This window comes from Camelina sativa, chromosome 12, assembly GCF_000633955.1.
Source record: "Camelina sativa cultivar DH55 chromosome 12, Cs, whole genome shotgun sequence".
Lineage (NCBI taxonomy): Eukaryota > Viridiplantae > Streptophyta > Magnoliopsida > Brassicales > Brassicaceae > Camelina > Camelina sativa.
In genome coordinates this window covers 2,805,265-2,823,987 of record NC_025696.1, presented here as the reverse complement: position 1 = coordinate 2,823,987, position 18,723 = coordinate 2,805,265, and the positions used below count along the sequence as shown (strand labels likewise).

The window sequence follows — 18,723 nt, the reverse complement described above, 5'->3', positions numbered from 1 at the left end:
AAACCCTAGACATATATAAATGAAATGCCAGTGAATTAGGTCATTCTCTCAGTTGTTGAAGCCGCTTCTTCTTCATCTTCTTCTTCACTGTAGCTCTCGGCGTCGCTACCATCTGAAGATCTCTAACCATGGCGGTCGGGTAAATCTCCCTCTCTCTCTTTGCATCTATCTCTTCCTTCGATTCGGTATCGTAATCTCTCATTTGATAGCTTCGACTTCGAGTAATCATGTACTGATCTATTCTTATTTTCCCGATGCTTACAGTAAGAACAAGAGGATTTCGAAGGGTAGGAAAGGAGGAAAGAAGAAGCTGTAAGTGTAACTTATTCCCTGAATGATTATTTCAGATTTCTAAAATCTAAATCAGTGTATTGAGAAATTGTAATTTTTTGGTGTAGTGTTGATCCTTTTTCCAAGAAGGACTGGTATGACGTGAAGGCTCCTTCTTTATTCACCCACAGGAATGTTGGAAAGACTCTTGTCTCCAGGACTCAGGGTACCAAGGTAATCATGTCTCTTATGTCTATTAGATTAGGGTTTCACTGTACATTTGCTTGAGAAGATAGGGGTAGAGAATAGTCATTTGCGTAATGTTAGTTGTTAGAGATAGACATTTGCTTGTGTTGTCTTTCGTTGTTGGGATTCTAGGAATTGCAATAGCTAGGGTTCTTTCAGATTGATCCCTTTGTTCGAATCTGACTTTGTTTTTTGGATGGTTTTGTATTGTGAATAGATTGCCTCTGAGGGACTGAAGCACAGAGTGTTTGAGGTGTCTCTTGCTGATCTTCAAGGAGATGAGGACAATGCTTACAGGAAGATCCGTCTTAGAGCTGAGGATGTTCAGGGAAGGAATGTGTTGACCCAGTTCTGGGTAAGTTTGAAAAGACGACCACCCCTTGCTTCTTTTTTGATTTGTTGTTGTGTTGTTTGGGGAATATTAGAATAATTTACTGATTTAATTCTATGATTTATAGGGTATGGATTTCACCACGGACAAGCTAAGGTCATTGGTGAAGAAGTGGCAGACTTTGATTGAAGCCCATGTTGATGTGAAAACCACTGACGGTTTCACCTTTAGGCTCTTCTGTATCGCCTTCACAAAGAGACGTGCTAACCAAGTGAAGCGTACTTGTTATGCTCAATCCAGCCAAATCCGTCAGGTAATTATTAACATTATCATAATATGTGTTTATTAGTATTGTCTTTCTGTTGTTTGAAGATTAACATTTTCCTTGAAATGATTATTGGTTCATTGTAGATCCGCAGAAAGATGAGTGAGATTATGGTGAAGGAGGCTTCATCTTGTGACCTCAAGGATCTTGTTGCCAAGTTCATCCCAGAAGCCATTGGAAGAGAAATTGAGAAGGCAACATCAAGCATCTACCCATTGCAGAACGTGTTCATCCGTAAAGTGAAGATCCTTAAGGCACCCAAGTTTGACCTTGGAAAGCTCATGGAGGTAAATTGAAATCACATTATTGTCGTCATTGTTACATCAGTCTTGGTATAGCCATGGAGAAAAATCTGATCGAACTTTGTTCTTCTTGTTTTTTCCTTTAGGTGCATGGAGATTACACAGCAGAGGATGTTGGTGTGAAGGTAGACAGGGCAGCTGATGAGCCAGTTGCTGAGGAGCCAACAGAAATCATCGGAGCTTAGGGGATTATAGATTTGTTTGTTTTTCTTTGGCTAAAAAAACTTAATGTTATGTCGCCATTGATATGGTGTTTTTTTGCTAAGAGATCTCTCTTCAGTGCGACTTGTTTTTGACTCGTTTTTGATGGATGAACTATTATTTACTCGTCTTGTTTATCCTCCTTTTATATCGTTCCAGCATTATAGTTAAAAAAAAAAGAAACAGCAACTACATATGAAACAGTTAATGAAAATTTTAGATTGTTGTCAGTGGTTTTTGTCTTTTTCATATAACGAATCAACACACCAGCGGCCATTGTGTACTTGGAACTCTAAGAATAACGAATCGTGAAATACCTAATTCCAAGCTAATTTTTGTATATTTTGTGTAGTGCTACAATTAGCATTTCTGATTCTTTCATTTCTATCACAGTTTTCTCTCAAATCGTGTCTTTGATGCGAATAATGATAAGTTTTGTTTGGTCAGTCGAAACTTGAGATTTATTTGGATTTTATTTTGACTATATATGCTTCGTGATGAATGATTACGTTGTTTTGTCAATATGTAGTGGTTCAAATGGATTATGATTTGTTAAAAGTTAAAACTGAATGATTATGTTTTTTGATTTCCTTTTTTTTTTCGTGTCTCTATTTCGTTTTTGTCTAATGTTTATGTGAAAAACAAAATACATTTGGAACAATCATATTTGCGTCACTAAAAGAAGAATGGGTTTGAAATTGAAACAACACTAGTGAAGTTTGATTAGGTAAAACTTTGTAGCTTAGAGAGGATACTAATATATTACAATTTTTGCCTAAACATATAGATAATACATGGATCACATGAAACCATCTCCCATTTTATTGACGTCAAAAATGATAAAAACTCTACGACATGTTTTATAAACGAAGAGAATGGGGGAAGAGTGATGATGCGTATTAGAATCGACGAATAACAAGGAAAATGTGACACGTTCTCCTTTCCGCCCATTACGCTCTCGTCACTTCTCACCAGCCAGCTCCGGTGCTCCCTTTTTAAAAATCTTTTCTGTTTTCTTCCCCTAATTTTACAAAAAAATGAAATATCAGCTAAAAAAGAATGTTCCTTTACCAAACTTTTCAAAAAATAAAACTTTCAAGCACACATGAAATTTGTGTATACTACCAAACTAAGTGATTGTGACGACTCTTTTGCAAAAACCCATCCCTAATTTTTGTCCCAAGTGTCAATTATGGATACAAATAACATCTATATGCAGATTCTTAAGATTGTGTTTAAATTCAAAATCAACGAACAAGGCTATAAAACATTAAAGATATTTTAGATAAGAAAATCTCAAATTATGACTCTGGTTTTTGAAACAGCAAATAAAAGCTGTGGTCTCTTTAATATAAGCCAAACTAAAATGGAAAGATTGCATAGTTGTGAGGAAAGTAGTATATTTTATTTATATATATGTATATTGGTAAAAGGATTTAGCTATAGTGGTTGCTTTGGTGAACTCCACTCTACTCCACCGGTGGCATGCATCTTCTCTCCATTCCCATCACTACCACAATCCACACTTCCTTTTTTGTTTTTTGTTTTTGCGTCGTGATATAGGTATAAAAGAACTTTATTTATGCTGTTTACGGGTTGAGTAGTGTTTGAATCCAATTTGTATTGTACACTCCTTTAAAAAGTTTCTAAATTTTTGTGTGTTTGGAAAATTTGGTGAATTGAGGTTCGGTAGAGATTATATTAATTCGGTTTAGCAAAAATTCGCTTAATCCACTGATACGTCTGTCCTGATTCATATTACGTTATTCTATCCTGTAACATGAAGTTGTTGTTATGGTATGAAAATGTTTCTATCGGAATACTATTTGTTTTGGTTACCTAATCTTATATCTAATGCCAAAAATAGCAGAACGGATCAAATATTTCCATTAGCGACCGCATGGCAATGTTTGTTATATAATATCGTAACCTTTGTTTGTGAGTTGTCACTAATAACAATGCTAATATAATTTTTTTTTTTTTTAATTTATTATAGTGAAAAAATGTTGCCTTGCGCTAAGATGTTATTAGACTGAATTATAGATCGTGACAATTTGTACTCAATGTATAGAAAATTTTAAAACAAATTCAAAAGTCTGACTTTTCTTAGAATGGTCACATTGGTGTACATGTAATCATGAATATTCTCATATTCATGCATCATGTGGGTAAGTAAAATTCTCATTTCTCTAACAATTCCATCTCAGTATTTAGTTAATTTCAGACGTAACACGGGTCAGTTGTAACGTTTTAGATTGAATGTTTAAAACAGATTTCATGATTTGAAAGTTTACGAGCTATTTTTCGTAACTTAGTTTCATTATTGATCTTTAGATAATTTCTTTAAAATTAAGAAGAGATCACGAGTTAATCGGTGAACAGTATTAGTTTTAACACGATAAGCAAAATATTGTACATCAATACTACTATATGGAATAACATATTCACCTTTGTAAAAAAAAAAACTTAAATGTTTAAGCCGATGGTCAACCCTTGTGACAAGACAAGCTAAATTGGCATCGACCAAGAAGAGCATGATATAACCCTTCACAATAATTAAAGAGGTATTATAAAAATCAATCAAAGTTTTTGTATTGAATAATGTGAAAGAAACAGACCTGACTTATCAATATGTGACGACGAAGAAGGATAAGCCCAAGCCAAACATCCACGTAAAGAACTCATTGATTAGGTCCAAAGAAAACTCGAGAAAAGAAATCAAACAAATCCTGACGTTAAATTAAAAGAAATCTTAACCCCCTTTTTTTTTCTTGCTTTCCTTATGAAAACAGAACATAATAAGCAGTAACAAAAACAAATGGATTTAGACTTAACCCTGATTTACTTTTTCTTTTTTTTCTTTATAAAAATGATCCACACACATCGTTTTACACCAAAATGAAGAGGCAAATGAATAAAGAAAACGAAAAGCATTGATTCTGTGATACCAATCAAAGTATCATTCGTGAAAGAAGATTTTGTAATATTCCACAAACCAAAAAAAATTAGGAGAAAAGGAAGAAAACAAAAAAAAAAGAGCTTTAACTTTAGAAATTGGAAGCACAAACACAAAAAAAAACACAAAGTCTCTGTTTTACCTTTTTAACCCCTAGAAGAATCGTCCTTTAACTTCAGTGCCCCCTCTCTTACTTTTCCCATCTCTCTCTCTCTCTCCTCTGTTTCTTCGCCATTCTCTCAGCCTTTCTCTCGCCTTTGTCAGGTAAAAAAGATACGATGAGCACATCCCTTATACCTCTCCCCCCTTCTTATCTTCTTTCTAATCTTTCGAAACTTTGCATGCGAAGACGATTTTGTTTATCATAAAAGTTTAGCTTTTTAGCCATTTCTTTTCCTATATGTTTACTTGTGTTTATGTTTTGTGTATTGGTGGTTCTTGTAATATATATATATATATATATATATAGTAAGTGAGAATTAAAGATTATTATGTCAAGTGAAACTTAAAAACAAAAGATTCTATATGTGTTGTTAAAGAGTGAAATGGAGCTGTGGACAGAAGCTAGAGCCCTAAAGGCAAGTCTAAGAGGAGAGTCTACTACTTCATCTCTCAAGCATCATCAAGTGATTGTCTCCGAAGATTTAAGCCGAACTTCTTCTTTGTCCGAAGATTTCGCCGTTGAGTGTTTCCTCGATTTCTCAGAAGGTCAACAACAACTTAAAGAAGAAGAAGAAGAACTTGTCTCTCTTTCTTCTTCTCAAGAAGAACAAGAACAAGAACAAGATTGTATCTTTAGTTCACAACCTTGTCTCTTTGATCAACTTCCTTCTTTGCCGGTAATTTAGAAGCTTCTTTATCTTTTTTCTTTACTTATAATTATAACAAAAAAAAATTTTATTTATTTTTTGGTTTGTGAATTTTTATTTAGGATGAAGATGTGGAAGAGCTTGAATGGGTATCTCGTGTTGTGGATGATTGTTCTTCACCAGAGGTTTCACTTCTCTTCACACAAACCCACAAAACCAAACCAAACTTCTCATCTCGAATCCCGGTTAAACCAAGAACCAAACGGTCTAGGAACAGTCTAACAGGAGGTCGTGTTTGGCCACTCGTTTCAGCCAATCATCAACAACATGCAGTAGCAGCAACAGAGAAGTGGAGGAAGAAGAAACAAGAAACGGCGGCCGTTGTGTTTCAACGAAGATGCAGCCATTGTGGCACAAACAACACGCCACAGTGGAGAACCGGTCCGGTTGGTCCTAAAACGTTATGTAATGCATGTGGAGTCCGGTTTAAGTCAGGTAGGCTCTGTCCCGAGTACAGACCGGCGGATAGTCCGACGTTCTCTAATGAGATTCACTCGAATCTTCATAGGAAGGTTCTGGAATTGAGAAAGAGTAAAGAGTTGGGTGAAGAAACAGGTGAAGCTAGTACTAAAAAATCAGACCAAGTCAAATTTGGCAGCAAGTGGTTAGATAAGACTTAGGTAAAACCTACTTTTTTTGTAACATTATCTCTTGTAGTCTTGTAATTTAACAACTTGCTTCATAACAATTGAAGCTGTTTCAGGAATTAATTAGTCTTAAAAAAAAGGTTTTATGTAAACAAAATCTTTTTTTTCTTTTCTTCTAATGATGTAAGACCACCACCACCACTACTACTTAGAATGATTCAGGTCCATGTGTAGTGGCTTATATAGACTTTTTGAAGTATTTTTGCAAAAATAAATGCCAACACTTTGCGTATACCAAATGAAAGAACCATCCAAAACATTCCACAATAGATTATGATAAGAGTAATTACTTTACAGGTCGAATACATTGAGTTGTTGTGCTAAGTTTAGAGAAACTCCATCACTTGTTCACTTGTGCAAGCATTAAGATGTTTTCTAAGTTTATGCTATGGTGACAACATGATTCATCACACTATACACATATATCACTTACCAGCACATGACATTTACCAGCTTTAATTTTCTACCTACAAGTTCTTAAATTATATCAACTGTCACATAAAGATTTACAATAGAAGGACCACACAGTTCCATGGACCCTTTGGTCAGTAGTCAGTAGTTTCCTAAGTGTTTTTTTCTTTTTCTTTCATAAAACTAGATTTCAATACAAAAGTAGCTTTATCATGTGGCTATCTCCTTTCTGACCTTCCCAACCCAACCACTGATCCGAAATCCAAATCTTTAGATCTTCTATTTCAAAGAAGCAATAGCAAATCTTAACTTTCTGATTCATAACATTATCAACCAAAAACATTTCCAATCATATAGCGCCAATATGTAATATTCTCTCCAAACTAGTGAAAGACAAATAAAGCGCATTATCATAAAGTCTATGTTACGTTACCTATTAACTTCAGATTTGCATCTTACAAGATCTTTTGATTCTTGAAGTAATGAAGCATATAAGTAAGTCTACAGTCTAGGTTAGCTTTTGTTGGTAATCTTGTTGTTCATGCAATTAGGTTATATAATTTATTTCTACGGCTATGTCAACAATCCGTTGTAGTCTAGCTGGTCAGGATACTCGGCTCTCACCCGAGAGACCCGGGTTCGAGTCCCGGCAACGGAGTCTATTTTTTTTCCCTTTTCTTCTCTTTTTTGATTTTGGTTTCCTAATTTAACCAGCATCTATTTCATATTTCGTAAACCCATTTCATGTATGGGCCAATCACAGGCCCAATTAATATATATATTTCTTCTCTTTCCCTCTGAGTGATACAGAAGGTTTGGCTTTGTTGAAAAAGGGGAAATCAGATAGAGGAAGGAAGAAGGAGAGAGTGTGTAGAGAGAGAGGGAGACTCGAAATCAATCGGAATCAGATAACAATGAGCGGAGTTTCGACGGCGGCGTACTTTGCGCGGCGAGCGGCACAGAAGGAGAGGGTACGAATCCTGTATCGCCGTGCTCTGAAAGATACTCTCAATTGGGCTGTTCATCGCCATATCTTCTACCGTGACGTAAGTCTTCCCTCTCAGATCTCCCGATTCAAGCTTGGACTTTTTGTTTTTCTTTATTTGTTGTTTCGTCGATCTCGCATTTTTAGGTTTTGATTTAAAGTTGATTCCTTTTGCAGGCTTCTGATCTGCGTGAGAAGTTCAATGCCAACCAAGATGTGGTTCGTTCTCTTCTCCTTTCATTTCTTACCTCCAACTTCAGCTATCTCTTTCTTTGTTTGTTGATTTGAGTTTAGAGATATGAACATAGCCAATGTAAGTGTGTTCGGATGATAAATTAAGGATCTTTTTTTTTTGGGTGTGTGGAAACACGTTTGCTAGATTTTTCTCTGGCTTAGTTAGTTGTTTAGATTTCTTTGCTATTATCAAATAAGTGAATGTGTGAAATGCTTGTTTTACACTGCTGCAAATAGGTAGGAGATGAGAGAAATAAAAATGTTGGTCCTTTGTGTTGAGTTTTGTATATCCCACTCATTATCATTACAATATGGAAACTCTGCTTTCCCAATCTATTAGCTTATGAGTTTTATGTTTCGATGCATTCTATGTAATTTTTTGTTGAGATTAAGTAAATAGTGTAAAACTGGAGTTGAGAATCATTTGAGGAGCCAATATTTATTGAGGGTATTCTTATAACTGTTTACACAATGACAACATTGGTGTACATTTGCGTTTCTCATCTTTGTCTCTCATTGTGTGTCTCTTGATATGATTCTTTTATTGGGGTACTTCTAGGAGGACATTGATAGAATCGACAAACTGATCGCTCATGGTGAATCAGAATACAACAAATGGCGGCACCCTGATCCTTATATCGGTAAGCACCTTTACCCATAAATGAATTGTTCTTGTTGTTAGGAACTAGTGTTTTGTTAGCTGCTTCTCACATAAGAGAACTTTATTTAGCGGTCCAAACCTCCAAATGACCCACATTTTCTGTTGTAGTTCCATGGGCTCCTGGTGGCTCAAAGTTCTGTAGAAACCCTACTCCGCCTGCTGGGGTAACTTTTCCTTCACTCTATCACGTCCTTTGTCATGATCTCACTTTCTTCTTCGCAAGTGCTGATCCTCTTTTTTTGTGTGTGTGTGTGTGTGTGACTGATGCAGATTGAGATTGTGTACAACTATGGTCTAGAAGACAACCCATAAACCTAGCTTCCATATTTTCATACCCATCAATAAAGTAAGTTAAGAGGATCATCAAATGCTGAGGTTGCATATCCACAGTAGTTTCTCTTCATTCTAGTAAATGTCGCAGTGGAACCTAACCACTAACTAAGACGTTATGTTTCAATGGTGTTTTGTTATCTATTGCAGCTTTGAAGCATCCAGTGGCTATGGTTCAGCAGATAAATTAACAACTTTCAAGGTTGAAACCTTTGAGGGACCAATTGTTGTTTTTAAAGAATGTTTTGTTCCAGTAAGAGAATCTTTGTTTCAACTTGGTTTATATTTCTTCACATAAAACACTTGCAGCTGCGCTTGAATCATGGAATGTTCCGACCATGAAAAATTGTCAGTAAAACATCAAAAGTGTGTTCTTTTTCTTACGTTGATGCATATCGAATACCCGACAGTGAATAGTAAACTAAGATAAGATCTGTCGGTTTTTCAACACCCAAGTTGGTTTTTTTCAGAATGAATTGTTTGGAAATGAGATGGGTTCAAAACCGAACAAGATCCACTTACATGTTACAGTCCGTGAGTCTATAGAAAGTTGTTTTTTACTTTGGCTGACATGCCTGAATGCCTCATTGTTTGTTTTTGATAATCAACTTCGTCTCCCTTAGAAGTGCAGGCGTATAAACAAACACTCTCCAAATCTATTGGAGATTTAAATTTGAATCACAGATTGGAAACTTTGGGTTGTTTGGAATCATTTATCTAACTTGGGAATCGGGGACCAATATCAGCAAATTGATGTCGTAAAGCATCACATGGCACTTTGGTGAGGACCATTGGTCGGTAAAAGTAAATATGATCAAGTTGTCAACAATATGCCGATTCCAAATCCAAATTCTGAATTCAAAGCAAAGATGTTAGAGGACTGGATTCTACCAACCTTTAGCCCCATTTTGAATTTGCTATCCTTCAATGCCACGGTTAAATCTGTTGTTTTTTGAAATTTTGGTTCACTGTGAATTACTTAAGCTCTGACGTTTTAGATTTCGAGGAATACTCTTATCATCTTGATAAATTTATTTATTAGTTTACAAATATATATCAACAAACACACCACAAAGATGACACGATCATCTACAAATTGATGACACAAACCCACAGTATTAAATACTCTACCATCTTCGTCAAACTTTTCACCTTTAAATTTTAATCCTTCCTCTTTTTGCATGATCGCCAACAACCGGACAACTATAATGAAAACAACACATTATCTCGAATATGCATTATTATTTTCCTTTGCCAAAAATGGGTCCAAAATTAGCTCCGCGTTAAAGGAAATATGTTCCAACAAGCCGTGACTCAAAAATAAAGAGAACTAGTAATATTCGATTAGGAAAAAAAAACACAATCATGAGCCACACAGTATCAATCATCACTTAACCGCTTCCCAAAGTCCAGTAGTAATAAATACGCAAACGATAAAACATGTCAGTCGATAATACACAAATATGTCAGAATCTCTCATGTCCATGTGGAACTCGTGTGTGTTGTCATACTCTTCTGTTCATGACCACATCCCCCCAGGACCCCCACAATGCCGTATAACTAGAGAAACTTTTATATATAAATTAGGTTTTGAACAAAGTGCAAAGAACTTGTTCACAATTCATAGGTTTGAACAATGTGAAAAAGTCGTCTAATCGGTAAAGAAGCGGCCAAAAGACTCAAGTTGTTTATAAAATGATATTTTTCAATTCAGTAAAACAAGATAACAAGATCCGAATTACAACAAAAGGCTCTCATCATTCATTCGGATTCTTTTATTAAAAACCTTAAACAACAACGATGGATCATGGATCTCATCATTTCTTTATTTAATAGTAAATTTATTGAAAGTAAAATAATGCAACAAACAAACCACACTACGACCAGCTTCCCTCACACAGAGAGGTAATCGAAGCTGTCTTCCTCGCAGTAGTAAAACCCGAGGTTATTGATCGCAGCTGAAAGAGAGTTACTTGGCGATGCCTGCTCAGTTGCAAGATACGGCATGTTGTGGAACGAACGATCGAGACAAGCCGCGACATCGTTGAACTCATTATCATCATCTTCTTCTTCTACTTCGTCTTCATCGCTACTGCTTTTGGTATGCATCATTTCCTCTGCTCGGTGCTTCAAGGTCTGAAACATTAGCTCAGGTTCATGCTGCATTAGTCGGAGAACATCTGCTGAGGACTGACCAGGCACGGCTCGGGTCACTGCAAAGCTGTGTGGTCCATCACTCTGCGAGACACGGACCACACTTGGCCCACCAAACAGATTGTGAAATCCACCTAGCGCCTCCTCGTAAGCCCCTCCAAGGAACATACCCAAAAAGTACCTTCCTCCACTGCCATTGTTGTCAAGCTCATGCAACGGCAAGCTGGTTTCCCCGCCTATGAACTTGTTAATCTTCCCATCACTGTCACAAGTTAAATCCGAGAAGATCCCACGAGCCCCTGGCCTTTGATCAAGCTTATGGATAGGAACAATAGGAAACAGCTGATCAATCCCCCAGAGATCAGGAATCGAAGTGAAGACTGATAGATTGATATTGTAAGTATGAACCGNATCGAGACAAGCCGCAACATTGTTGAACTCATTATCATCATCTTCTTCTTCTACTTCGTCTTCATCGCTACTGCTTTTGGTATGCATCATTTCCTCTGCTCGGTGCTTCAAGGTCTGAAACATTAGCTCAGGTTCATGCTGCATTAGTCGGAGAACATCTGCTGAGGACTGACCAGGCACGGCTCGGGTCACTGCAAAGCTGTGTGGTCCATCACTCTGCGAGACACGGACCACACTTGGCCCACCAAACAGATTGTGAAATCCACCTAGCGCCTCCTCGTAAGCCCCTCCAAGGAACATACCCAAAAAGTACCTTCCTCCACTGCCATTGTTGTCAAGCTCATGCAACGGCAAGCTGGTTTCCCCGCCTATGAACTTGTTAATCTTCCCATCACTGTCACAAGTTAAATCCGAGAAGATCCCACGAGCCCCTGGCCTTTGATCAAGCTTATGGATAGGAACAATAGGAAACAGCTGATCAATCCCCCAGAGATCAGGAATCGAAGTGAAGACTGATAGATTGATATTGTAAGTATGAACCGGATCAGATGCACCTATAGCCTTCAACACCCACTCGCATAACCCATCAACAGAAGCTAACTGCTCGATGCTGAAAACACCTTCTTTGAAACCTTTAACACACCTCTGCTTCAGCTGATCGACATAAAGGAGGCAGCTTTCACGGTCTCCACGCATCAAAGCAGCATAAATATCCTCGTAATTGGCAAGAGCTTCCTCATCACCTTCGAGCAGGAACTGAATATCGTTAGGAGTCTCTTGATGATGAACCATCGGTTTAGCTACCGAGACAGCTTCAAAGATCAACACAGAGTGATGAGAGACTATAGCTCTACCGCTTTCACTGCATATCACCGGATGTTTCACTGATCTCCTGTCACACACAAAGCGAACAGAAGCTACAACAGCTTCAGCATACTCCTCGAGAGTATAAGCAACAGAGAGATCCGAGTCTCCAGATTTAGACCCGTCGTAGTCAATCCCCAAACCACCACCGATATCGAAAACTTTCATATTTGCACCAAGACGCACAAGTTCACAGTAAAGCTGAGCAGCCTCGGAAACACCATCAGAGAGCAACGAAGTCGATGGAATCTGTGAACCAATGTGAAAATGCAGAAGCTGGAGACAATCAAGCATACCAGATTCGCTCAGCCTCCTCACCACACGAACAATCTGAGTAGTAGTCAATCCAAACTTGCCCTTTTCACCTGAAGTTGAACCAAAATGCCCCGAGTGTTTAGTCCTCAGCTTAGCCCTTAACCCAATCACAGGCCTCACATTCATCTTCTGGCTAAGCTCAATAACCAAATCAAGCTCTTCTTCTTGCTCAAGCACAATCACAGAGTTCAACGCAAGCTTTCTCCCAAGCAGGGCCAAGGACACATACTCAGCGTCTTTGAAACCATTACACACAAGAAAGGCATCAGGGTTACCTTTACACAAGCAGCTCATAGCGAGAAGGATCTCAGGTTTAGAGCCAGCTTCCAAACCAAACCGAAACGAAGATCCAAACTTGACAATATCCTCAACAACGAATCGATCCTGGTTACATTTCACAGGATAAACACCTTGGTAATGAGCACCATACCCTTGGCTCTGAATCGCGAAATCAAACGCAGATTGAAGACACTCGAGCCTGTTCTTCAACACATCAGGGAAACGAACGATAAGAGGGAGCTGCAACCCCAAACCACCGGAGGATTTCGGATCCGTCACCTTCTTAACGATCTTGAGCAAATCGACGTCTTGGTGAGGCAAAGTCTCAGAGCCGTGAGGACGAACAGAGATGTTACCAGAGGGATTAGCGACGAAATAAGGAGCTCCCCATCCATCGATTCGGTAAAGAGACGACGAGAGAGAGGAAGACCAACGGCGAGAGCTGTCAACAACGGAAGCAGCGGCGGCGGAAGTTGGTGAAGACGCCGGGATAGCACATGTGCTAAGCGGGGCCTGAGCGGCGGAAGTTGGTGAAGACGCCGGGATAAAGACATCAGCGGCGGTGGTGTTGGAGAAAGCGTAGCTAGGAGGAACAAAGGAAGTACAAACGCAAGCTAAAGCAGGCATCTTTTTGTATATCTTCTCTTCTCAGCAACAAAAACAAACGATCACAATCTCACTTTTACAAGCAATTCTCGAACAAAAACTAAAACTTTTTTCGAGAAACAGAGGAAAAAAAATCGAAACTTTTTCTTTTTTTTTTGGATTAATTTCCCAGATTTTGTGAAGGTAGGGGTTTAAAAACCGCCGAGGCCGGAGCCTCGGCTACCCCCTCAAGAGAAGGCAGAAGATGAATCTATCCCCGCCGTGAAATCCACCTCTAGCAGCTCTACCTGATCCGAGAATCTCCACGATGAATAGTTTTCAGAACAAACTTTTTTTTAAAAAAGAAAGGACTTTTCAACGAATCTGAACTCAACAAAACGAAATTGTTATTCACCAACCATGCAAATGAAGAAAAAGAAAGAGAGAGAGAGGAAAAAACAAAGGCGAGAATGTGAAGTTTTTCTCGGGAAAATGTAAAGAGGGAAACAGAGACGGAAACCTAAAGCGGAGAAGACGGGAAAAGAAGAAGAGAAGGCGTGAGTTTGATGAAGGCAAATGGAACTTGTTTATATAGGGAGGGGAGAGAAGCAAAGCTAGGAAGGAGGAAGCAACGTGAGCAGGTAGGTTGTTACTGAGGCAAGTTTGATTTGGGCCTCTGTGGGCCCATTTACGATTACGTTTTCTACTTTTTTTTTCTTTTCTTTTTTAAAACCATTTTAGGGAAATATATGTGTTGTTTAACTTATTAACCACATGATGCTTTGATTACGCTCAGATTAGGATTAATTTAGTGAATGCATTATCTACCGTTCGTATCTATATAAATCATTCACAAGACAATTTTGTTTGTTTACTATTTTTTTTTATGTGATTGTGTTCAGAAACAAATATATGTAAGTGTCGTTTCCTCTCTCTACTGGTCCAAATTTTATTATTTTTCCTATTATGTACCTTGGCTGGCTCCACTTAATTTCCTAAATATGTTTTACTTTTTAATATTTTGAATTAAAAGTCTTTTTAAAAAAAAAAAACGCTCTTGGATTTCTTGTAAGAATGTTAGGAATCAAATGAGAATATCCCTTATAGTTAAGTTTTTTTGTATGAAACTTACTTGGAATTTATCCATGACACATATTAGAATTTAGAATTCATGATAGTATCGAATAATACTGAAGGGACTTTTTATTTAGTTTTGGCCTTTTGGGAGGACTTATAGAAACTAATAAGATGAAACTAAAACAAAAAAAAAAAAGTCTATAGATATTTACTGGACAACAACGGAAGTGAGAATTCTACTTTAATTTATAGTCTTTAGTTAATCAAATCTGCTATCTTCCATACATTGAGAACTACGTACTGAAAACTCGTGTAACTCATGTTGTGGCTAGTCTAACTAACATTTATTTTTATTTTATTTTCCTCTAAAGACTGTTATGCTTTTTGATATTTTCGTTTTCAAACCAACACAGCAAAATTCGATATTTTTAATTTGTAAAAGACTAAAAGGAACCTATGTTTTTAACTTGCGCCTAGATGGATGGACCATTGGTGAACCATAGACAATGTCAGCGGTGACACATGACCAATAATTGCGTCATTTGGTACATGTGCTTACTGGACCAGTAAACCTTATACAATGCCTCTTTATATAAATATAAAAAAAGAAGAAATATTATACAGTCTCTTGGCTTTTGTCTCTAATAACAGTGGTTTTTATTTATTTATTAGAGTTTGAACGGTAACTGCAGTTAGGGTGATCAAATTCATCTATGGTTTGGATCACTCTATTTTTAAGGCGAACTACAGATTGCTATAGATTAACTCTATTTGTATGTAAAAGCGGTCTGCAGTTGGTATGCTGCGGTCTTGTTTTTGCTTTATTTGGACTTTATTACTGTGGACTACATTTGCTTAACGGTAAATAAAAAACTATCTAGTCTGCAGACGGATTTGTCTACCCCAACCGTTACAATCATTTACAAATAATTTCTATTAACTTTTTTTCTGTTTTTTATCCTGACGACAAATTCCCATGTTAACAATAGTAAAAGTGTTATTTTGTTGCTGATAAAATAATGTAAAAAGGTAATATAGGGAGAGGAAAAAAGAAGAAGAAACATAGACATTAATAATTTAATATAGTGATGATGCTGTCTGGTTGAAAAAAGAATAAGATTCTGCTTTTGGTCACGAACACTCGGCTACGAGGCGCCGCGTGGCGGTCTTACGTGGGGGCGAGTGGTTGTGAGTTTATATGATCTTTCGTCTCTGCTTCTTCTTTTGCCCTTTTTAGGTTACTACAACATTTAAAAATGTTAGATGGCGCGCTCGGCCTTACACGTGCGAGTGTTACGGTCTCTATGTATAAATATCGTGTGACGCGATCGGATGCGTAAGAAAATCCTAGTCGTGGAGACGTTGTACGTACGTTTGATGATTTTTTTTTCCCGGTCCAACAACGGATGAAAATTTTGCCACGTACGATAGAAAACATATATGGTTTTGTTCTTGTTTTTCTTTGGGTGTTATCAAATTTAAATGCCAAAAGGATTTATGAAGAGGGCCATAGTTTTGCTGGATTTTGGAAGCATGTAATTAACTACGTTTCGTGACATCTCTCTATTTCACATGTTTTTTCTTTCTCCATATATATATAGTCTTTTCAGAGATTAACATATCTAGTCGATTTCTCAAACCCGATTCAAATAGGGTAAATTTTTTGATATTTTTGAATAGTATTATAGCACAATTATGAGTTAAATAGTTTCGAACAGAAGCTTGATGCATTGAGCTAGATTTGTAGACACAATTCATAATAAATTGAGTTGTTGAGAAGATACGGAACTAAATTGTAATATGCTTGTGGACAAACAAATTGTGTACTACTTGACAGTTGACACTGTTGTACTAGCAAAGAGAAAAATAAACAAATCGATTAAACTTAGTAAATAGTAATACTAACAAGTAATAACAATAACAAAAGCGGAAAATGCAAAACAATTATCAAAAGAAGAAGATGAGGAAGGTGGAATGAATATGCAATAGAATATGGAAAGGAAAACGCGTTGACGGCGGTAAACGGCCGTTGTTTGAACGCGGACGGCACACGATCACCATGGTCCGTCTATTGGCTATCGTAAATAGTGCTCTTTCAACTTCATCTTTCACACTATTCTATTCCTCTTTTTCTTCAAAAGATAAAATACAAAAATAAACTATTCGCAATATTCCTCAATATTAATAATATTCGTATTGAGCCATATGGTGCATGGTACTACTAGGTACTAGCTATATAAATATAGTCTTAATTGCGATCGTAAAAACCTAATCCCATCGGGCAACGTACTACATAGTCAATTAGGCATAGCTCGTAATTACTTGACGCTCTTATTAATTACATGGCATGTGATTTGGCGAACCCATTATCATGTGGTTGTGATGGTCAACTTAAGGCTATGCAACGACTTTGATATTCTAATACCGTGCCGTGTTCAACGTGGTTAGTTAAAGATTAATAACTTTTTCTATTTGTAATATATTTTCTTTACCATATAATATAACGTCGTGGACAGTACTGTTCGGAATGTTCTAATCATTTAATTTGATACACTCATGAAATAATTTTGCCATGTCAAAAACCAAACAACGTTACATTTGCCGTGGATCGTTTGCTCAATGTTAGTTACGGTTATAAATATGACTACGGCCTCAAATCTCTAAATGTAATTTTCACATACACATGTATTTGCGTTTATGAGAGGAAAAAATAAATTCTTCTGTTTAAAGAATAATATGATATTTGTAGCATATTCGTTTTATTCAGAATGATGAATTGAGTGGTACAAGTTCTTTTCAAATATCTATAGTAATTCGACCCAATAAATGAAAGCCAGTGCGTGGTTGTCCTTTATTATTTGAGACTTTAATGTTTTAGGGATTAGGTTTCGCCGCGTCTTGAACAACGTCGTGGACAAAATGGGTTGTGAGTAAAGAGAGGATGGGACAAGAACAAGGACAACACCACTCATAAGTTTCATATGGTTTGATTCTGACTTATTAAATCTTTTCATTTATTAGGATTTGGGCGGGGAAGCGGTTGAATGATTGATTGATATGTTGGAATGGCTCATAATTGAGTTTTTTTCTTTCTCTTACTTGTGTATTCTGACATGGTATGTGTGTTATCACTACTCCGAGATAGCTAGGTGGTGTTACTAATTTCGTTGAATATGTGTTTACTAGTATGTTACTTCCTCTGTTTCATAATAAGTGTCATTTTAACACTTTACACACAAATTAAGAAAACATATTTAAATATCTCTTATACCCTTAAAATTGATAGTGACTCTTGATATTCTTCAATGAATATGAGGTTAAAGTTGGAAATTTATGCTTAATATTACATTGAAAATCTAAAATAACACTTAATTTGAAAAAAAAAATCAGGCCAAAATAACACTTTTTGTGAAACAGAGAGAGTAGTAAGTAAAGTATAACAACGGATTCCAAACTAATATATGTCGTTACATTTATCGACAACTCAACGATAAGTTGATAACTATCGGGTTGGGGTCTGTCTCAGAAAAAAAAAAAAGATAACCATCGGTTGGCAAAAAAAGAGATGGACACATCCAACAATCAAACCATGTCAGTATGTCACGATACAAACTGATGATAAAATTTTATTGAGAACTAGTGAATCGTTCCTTTTCTAAACGATATCTTCCTTTTTTTTAAAAATTGTTCAGCAACAATCAAACCTACAAAGAAATTCTCCAATTATAAATGAAAATTTCGTAGGTGATTTTTGGCGATTATGTTCGGTTTGTTATTTTTTTTTTTGTTTGTTCGAAAAATACGGCAGTGAAGACATTACACATGTGTTTATAACAATTTCATGAAAGTGAAATAATAGCAAATTTGTGATTTACGGAAACAATCCTTACAATATGGACAGCTGTAGTGGTTGTTTATGTCCATAGAAACAATTATGCACGTTTATAAAATAATATATGTGTATACTGTATAGTATATATTTATATATTAAATGTCGACACAAAAGTTAATACTTATGAAAGCTAACCATTGCAAAATTCTAGAACGGGTAAGATCTTCCATATCACTGAAGTTAATAACGTATCTCATCCAGCTGGAAGTTATCGTCTCTCCTAGACAGTTTACACATGAACCAAAGTAATTTCTGGAATATAAATACTTATTGCATGCAAATCGTTAGTATTATTATTATCCCTTAAATAAAGCATAGATATAGTTGGTCGCGCACTAGTTGTGGAGATATTACGAAGGTTTGAACTTCATTTCAATC

At 36.7% G+C, this 18,723-nt stretch overlaps 4 protein-coding genes and 1 non-coding gene across 8 annotated transcripts; 4 read left to right on the top strand and 1 right to left on the bottom strand.

Moving 5' to 3' along the window:
- On the top strand, positions 31 to 1,819 carry LOC104729746 (40S ribosomal protein S3a-2). Its single transcript, XM_010448743.2, has 7 exons — positions 31 to 139; positions 265 to 312; positions 399 to 504; positions 734 to 871; positions 975 to 1,160; positions 1,259 to 1,459; positions 1,561 to 1,819. Exons 1-7 carry the CDS (start codon positions 129 to 131, stop codon positions 1,657 to 1,659), a joined length of 789 nt encoding a protein of 262 aa, XP_010447045.1. The 5' UTR covers positions 31 to 128; the 3' UTR covers positions 1,660 to 1,819.
- LOC104729745 (GATA transcription factor 3) lies at positions 4,761 to 6,343 on the top strand. Its single transcript, XM_010448741.1, has 3 exons — positions 4,761 to 4,895; positions 5,171 to 5,470; positions 5,563 to 6,343. The coding sequence occupies exons 2-3, from the start codon at positions 5,177 to 5,179 to the stop codon at positions 6,118 to 6,120; spliced, it is 852 nt and encodes a 283-aa protein (XP_010447043.1). The 5' UTR covers positions 4,761 to 4,895; positions 5,171 to 5,176; the 3' UTR covers positions 6,121 to 6,343.
- TRNAE-CUC lies at positions 7,144 to 7,216 on the top strand. Its single transcript has one exon. It is a non-coding gene; the product is annotated as a tRNA-Glu (tRNA).
- LOC104729744 (NADH dehydrogenase [ubiquinone] 1 beta subcomplex subunit 9) lies at positions 7,377 to 9,218 on the top strand. Its single transcript, XM_010448740.2, has 6 exons — positions 7,377 to 7,604; positions 7,721 to 7,762; positions 8,337 to 8,418; positions 8,547 to 8,602; positions 8,709 to 8,784; positions 8,919 to 9,218. Exons 1-5 carry the CDS (start codon positions 7,473 to 7,475, stop codon positions 8,748 to 8,750), a joined length of 354 nt encoding a protein of 117 aa, XP_010447042.1. The 5' UTR covers positions 7,377 to 7,472; the 3' UTR covers positions 8,751 to 8,784; positions 8,919 to 9,218.
- LOC104729743 (arginine decarboxylase 2) lies at positions 10,456 to 13,950 on the bottom strand. Of its 4 annotated transcripts, none has more exons than XM_010448737.2 (2): positions 11,334 to 13,950; positions 10,456 to 10,790 (listed from the first exon to the last, which is right to left on the bottom strand). In XM_010448737.2, exons 1-2 carry the CDS (start codon positions 13,416 to 13,418, stop codon positions 10,662 to 10,664), a joined length of 2,214 nt encoding a protein of 737 aa, XP_010447039.1. In that variant the 5' UTR covers positions 13,419 to 13,950; the 3' UTR covers positions 10,456 to 10,661. The 4 variants fall into 4 exon arrangements, with proteins under 4 accessions (XP_010447039.1, XP_019089581.1, XP_010447041.1 ...); XM_019234036.1 differs by having other exon boundaries at positions 10,456 to 10,843; positions 11,405 to 13,950; XM_010448739.2 differs by having other exon boundaries at positions 10,456 to 11,112; positions 11,647 to 13,950.

Coding starts and splice junctions, on each gene's coding strand:
- LOC104729746 (XM_010448743.2), top strand. Junction 505..733: donor CCAGGACTCAGGGTACCAAG/GTAATCATGTCT, acceptor TATTGTGAATAG/ATTGCCTCTGAGGGACTGAA. Junction 1,161..1,258: donor AATCCAGCCAAATCCGTCAG/GTAATTATTAAC, acceptor GGTTCATTGTAG/ATCCGCAGAAAGATGAGTGA.
- LOC104729745 (XM_010448741.1), top strand. CDS start 5,177: ATGGAGCTGTGGACAGAAGCTAGAGCCCTAAAGGCAAGTCTAAGAGGA. Junction 5,471..5,562: donor ATCAACTTCCTTCTTTGCCG/GTAATTTAGAAG, acceptor ATTTTTATTTAG/GATGAAGATGTGGAAGAGCT.
- LOC104729744 (XM_010448740.2), top strand. CDS start 7,473: ATGAGCGGAGTTTCGACGGCGGCGTACTTTGCGCGGCGAGCGGCACAG. Junction 7,605..7,720: donor GCCATATCTTCTACCGTGAC/GTAAGTCTTCCC, acceptor TTCCTTTTGCAG/GCTTCTGATCTGCGTGAGAA. Junction 7,763..8,336: donor TCAATGCCAACCAAGATGTG/GTTCGTTCTCTT, acceptor GGGTACTTCTAG/GAGGACATTGATAGAATCGA.
- LOC104729743 (XM_010448739.2), bottom strand. CDS start 13,418: ATGCCTGCTTTAGCTTGCGTTTGTACTTCCTTTGTTCCTCCTAGCTAC. Junction 11,113..11,646: donor AACAATGGCAGTGGAGGAAG/GTACTTTTTGGG, acceptor CAACAATGGCAG/TGGAGGAAGGTACTTTTTGG.